We start from the raw sequence: 5,210 nt of genomic DNA, 5'->3' as shown, positions 1-5,210 counted from the left end.
AAAAAAAAAAAAAAAAAAAAAAGAGCTTATGTTCTCCTGGAATCAAGCTGAGCTGCCAACATCAACACCTTGGGACACTCAGGCACTTGGAAACACTCACCTCGTTTCAGGATGTGAAGCAACACACTGCAGCAGAGCTAAAGCATTGCAGACTCTGTTGGACTGATGGGCTGTCAAAGTCGGAGGATTGATTGAGGGATAAATATTTACAATTTCCTAAAAATGAACAGATGAAGAAAAGTTAAAGGAGAAAAACATCAGAAAGCTGCACCAAAGCACTTGGCTGGCAAGGAACTGTGACAGGAGATGACAGTCTTTTTTCACCAATCACCACGTTGAAGTTACATGGCAGCCACCACGCTGATCGTGCAAGAGTCCATTTGCAAGGGGTCACAGGAATGCATTTAAACCTTCATTTCAGTAAAAAGGGTTAATTTCATTTCCTGGCTCTTTACTAGTGTAGGGACTGCTTTCTTTTGAGCTTCCAGATGGAGAAGAAGTGCTGTTCCTCAGCTTAGAGGAAAAGCACAGCCACTCTATTCATACTGTATCTGCTGGTACTCTGCTAACTCAATGCAGGGAAGCAGCTGAGGGACAGAAATGCAATTCAGCAATCTGCCTGCTTCCAACTATAGCTCCCATCTAATTTTCTTCACTTATTTCCCGGCCACTCTGAGAACAGCAGCATTGTCAATCCTGCACTCTTTTCTTTCCTTCTTCAAAATAAATGACTAGATGAGAGATAGCCAGTCATAAGCTGTAGTTTGCCCAGAGCAAGCTGAGCAGCTTGGTTTCACATGAAATGCAGGTACATTCCCTGGCAAGGATCTATGGAGCAGTGAGCAGCACTCCCATTTTGACCTTCCAGCAGGTTCCCTGCAAGGGCAACCTTCTGACCAGGGAGTGCTCAAGTTCATGCATAACAGATTAAACCGGAGTCCTTAGGAGTAAGACTTGTGTCTCTGCTAAGACATTGTATGAAAATAAGTAGAACATGATCCACAGGGAGCCCATACCCAAGAACTTGCCTGTTCCCCTTCCAGCTATGTAAGCTATCTGATTAGAAATCCTAGTGTCTGCACACATCGCCCTGCTAGCAATGATTAATGGCAAACGAGCTTCCCTCACTACATGACCCAACACACATCATACTCCCAGCAACGGCCATAACTTCACCAGTGCCTCCCAGATCTGCCCCATGGACAGATGCATAAGCTCTGCAATGTGCTGGTGCTGCACCACGGGATGAAGATGGTTCTACTCACCTGAAGGAGTGCTGCGATCGTGCCGAACGAGTGCCACAGCATCGGGGCAAGGTCAGGCACAGACTCACGCTTCTTGCTCAGCTCCAGCAGTGCATTCTCCCGTGTCTCTGGGCTGGACAGCTCATTGATCCACTGGTAGATCTTTTCACGGTCAACCTGAGCCAGTGCTGTTGGCACAGGCTGGGAGGGAGACAAGAAAACTTCAGTGCAAGCATATTTCCCAAGCCTCACCCAAACCTTTCCTAAAATCTGGCAGATAAGCAAGAAAGTGCTCAAGAAACTCCTGACTGGGGGAAGAAGGAAATAAAGCTGTATTAAGATGCTCTGGATATGGATATATGCCTTAGATTAGTCTTATTATTTCACCTATTTAAAATACAAACGTTTTACTTTCTGGCCTGACTCATTAGGACAGTGTCTCTTAATCCACTTGTCAAGTAGGACCTTGTTACTTCACTCAGCAATACAAGAGAGCCACGCTGCTGCCTGTCTGCGCCAGAAGAGCTCCTGGGGAGGTCACACATTCCTTAGACAGCTATAATTTGCTCATTCTCCATTTAGCAACCATTCATTTCATGCTTCAAGTGCAAGCTTCCAAAAATTCAATGTAAGCTACCTTTTTTGCTCCAAAAACATGCATGACACTGGAACCTGGCAATGGGATTCACACAACGTACATGTGAAAAATATTCACACAAACACTGGGAAAGTTCTCACTCCTCCAATGTCAGCATGACAACATCCATAGCCAGTAATATCTGCTGTTAGAGACATCTCATATTCATCCTATATATCTTGTTTACATGCATGGAACTAAAAGGGAATTTATCGAGTCCAATTCTGTGCAAAAATTCCTTTTCAAAATAAACCCAAAGAAGGGCACATCTGGATTCACAGTTAAGGCACATTTTCTGCTACTTGTGAGAAATGCAGGATTTCTCTTCTGCCTTTCTTGGAACATCAGAAAAAGAACAGAATTGAGGATAACAAGTTTTCAAGAAAAAAAAAAAAGAAAGAGGGAGGGTTAGGAAGGAAGGGAAGAGAAACGGGCTGTGGAATTGTAGGATAACTTCTGTGTAGAGTGCAAGGCGTCTGTTTTTCAAGGAAAGTTTGTCTCATGTCTCTGCTGGCACAAGTACTTGAGGTGCAAACAAATGCTCAGCAGGCTTCATAAGTAAACAGTTTGATGACTCCAAACCAAAATTTTTAGAAAAATAGCCATTAGCATTAAAATCTCCTGCACAAACACTTCCAAAAGACAGCTCAGAACCTATTCAAACATCCTGCTGCAGTGTTTACTACTCAAGTAAAGCACAGCCTTGTTCCTACACTGCTGCTCCCGAGCTAGCAGCCAGCTCTGTAACCCCACGTGCACAGCAACCACGGCTGGGAAGAGAACAGACTGTATTTCTTTTTTCTTTTTCTTTTTTTTAAACCCAGACTGAAACTCTTACCACCACAGAGGAGTGCTGCCTGTAATGCCCTGAAAACAATCCTAAGCAGCTCATCAGCCAGGCACTGAGGAGAATACAAGGGAGTTCAGGAAAAGAAAGTGGTTGGAATCAAATCTGAAACCATGTGCCATAGGCAGGTTCCCAGAGCTGCTGGAGGGATGAGGGAGACTTCTTAACTTTCAGCAGGCACCTCCAGAGCTTTCTGTGTCTACTTCTGCAAATGTTTCCCTCCTCTGTTTGTGCGCATATTATATCCATAGTCATGTTGAAATTCCCTCAGCTGTAGGATTTCTCTCTCCTCCAACCACTTCCATTGTATTATTTAACTTAAATGTTTATACCTGTGCTGTTATCAGTCCCTATACTCTAGGGCTCAAACACCTTTCTAGCTGTTCATCTTCCCTTCTGTCCTCTTTTGTCTAGTCTATTTTTATTTATTTTTCCAGAACCTCAGACTGAATTAGTAATCCTGACAAATTTATTGTGCTCTCACAGCTGGGAGTGCAATTTCAACAGAGCTCACAAAGAATGAGAGAATGAACACAGCTCATTTGTTTTTATTTCAGACAGCAGAGTGACAAGCAGTGTAGCAGTAATGTTGTTATAATTGTGTTATCTAAAGCTTCCATCTATTTTTCTAGACTCATTGGAAGTTTCAGTTCCTGTAAGCTTAAATACATCGACCCTTTAAAAGCACAATCATGTGCTTGTGATCCCTAGGGAACACTAAGTAGATTTTCTACACAATTAAGTTTATGATGTCCAATATCTGTCTTAGCCAGAACCAACCGCTTTTTACAGGCCCCACAGCTGCTCCTCTCAGGTTAAACTCAAAGACACACTGGTTCCTAATTTCTTACCTTATTGTTGCTCCCCCTTCTCCCTTTAAAACCTAAAATTCTGGGGAACCTTGAAGGCACAAATCCTGCAAGCTCCAAGCCAGAAGCCTGCCAGGCAGGCTCTCTTTTGCACACAGGGAGAGCAAAAGTTAACAACAGTACCTCAACACAGCACAAACTAGCCACCTTTCTCTCATTAAAGATCTTTTAACACCTTCCTCAAAAGAAACAGCATCACCTCCAACATCCATGCCTGATTACATCTCCAACAAACACCTAACAAACTGGATTTAGGCAACTGGTTTTCTCTTCCTAACTGAGCAGCTGCTACTGGGCTCACTGGTGAAAGTACAGGTCAACAAAAGCAGAATACTGCCCAGCTGCATGCACATGCTTTTAAAACTATTTTGACAGAACACCAACTCAAACATACCAAAATTAACTTTGAACTTCAACAGCAGCGAATTAGCAGGTCTGAGTTGGGCTTTCAATACGTTACTGCTAATTAGAGCTACATTAATTTGGTTTAGCCTGTTCTGGAGCCTTCAGCATGTTACGCTGGCTTCAGGCCTGAAGCCACTTGCCACCAGCGTTACTGTATCAAGCCCTGTGCTCTGCTTGCCACGTCTTCATCATGGCAGAATTCACAACAGCCAAAGGGATTCCTGAGCCAACCCACGACACTACAAAGAAGTAACACTGTTTACTGCAGCTCCCAAGCACATCTCCAGAGCCAGTCACCCTTCCCTGTCACCTTTGGTCTAAGCACACTAACTGACTGTGGCAGGAAACACTTCCATACAGAACGACCAGGGGGTGTGAATTATGTATAAATTAAATATACTTTCAAATGAGTCCCAAAATAAAACTGATTCATATTCCTGAAACAGATTATTTTGTTAAAATTTGTCTTTAAAAAAGTAATCCTTTTATTGAGAAGTGACTAGAACACTCTTAGAGAAATACTGGGAGACACAACTGCCCCTCAAGCCTTTCTACAAGCACCTAGGAATTACCAACATGTTAATACTGGTTTAGAGAGTTTATTATGATCTCGCACACTCTTTTATGCTCTGGAAAACATCACTTGAAATCAGAAATACTCACCAGCACTGCAGAAACCAATTTACAGGCACAAGCACATAACCAAAGAGGGAAGACTCTAAAAGTTCTCTTAATTCCTGCTCCTAAGTACTTTACTCACTCTTCTTGGCTGGTCAGTCCAAGCAGATCTTGACCTAATCACCTGAAAACAGCTCTACCTGCTGGTCTTGCCAGCAGCACATCCCAAACCCAACACAAAGAGTCCAAAAGCCCTAGGAACTGTTACACTCGTGACGAACGTGCATTTAGAGAGGCGAAAACGGAAACACAGACCCACTCGGGCAGGAGAGAAGACACAACCCCCACATCATTCAAACTCAGCTTCCATTTTCCAACCCCGCCAGGCCGAGGAACCATTCCGTTCCCTGCAGCCCAAGCACCGGGCAGGCCCTGGAGCCCCTTCCCGAGGGGCAGGAGGGCAGCACCGCGGGCACCGGGGCAGGAGGGAAGGAGGAGCGGGCACACACCGTGACTTCCCGCCGCCCTGGGGAACTTCCCGCTCCCTCCTCCTCCCCTCGGCGGGCGCAGGGAGCAGGCCCGGGCAGCCC

General features: G+C 44.6%; 1 protein-coding gene across 1 annotated transcript in view; it reads right to left on the bottom strand.

Moving 5' to 3' along the window:
* RQCD1 (RCD1 required for cell differentiation1 homolog (S. pombe)) overlaps positions 1-1,905 on the bottom strand; it is a 9,206-nt gene extending 7,301 nt beyond the window's left edge. Inside the window, exons 1-3 of the mRNA XM_009996251.1 lie at positions 1,882-1,905; positions 1,266-1,514; positions 101-216 (exon numbers count right to left, since the gene is read on the bottom strand). Of these exons, the coding sequence (XP_009994553.1) occupies positions 101-216; positions 1,266-1,514; positions 1,882-1,905 (389 nt within the window). The remainder of the gene's footprint in view (positions 1-100; positions 217-1,265; positions 1,515-1,881) is intronic.
* Between the last annotated feature and the right edge of the window lie 3,305 nt (positions 1,906-5,210).

This window comes from Chaetura pelagica, unplaced genomic scaffold, assembly GCF_000747805.2.
Source record: "Chaetura pelagica isolate M959 unplaced genomic scaffold, ChaPel_1.0 scaffold3, whole genome shotgun sequence".
In the NCBI taxonomy this organism is placed as follows: domain Eukaryota; kingdom Metazoa; phylum Chordata; class Aves; order Apodiformes; family Apodidae; genus Chaetura; species Chaetura pelagica.
This window is presented reverse-complemented; position numbering and strand designations above follow the sequence as displayed.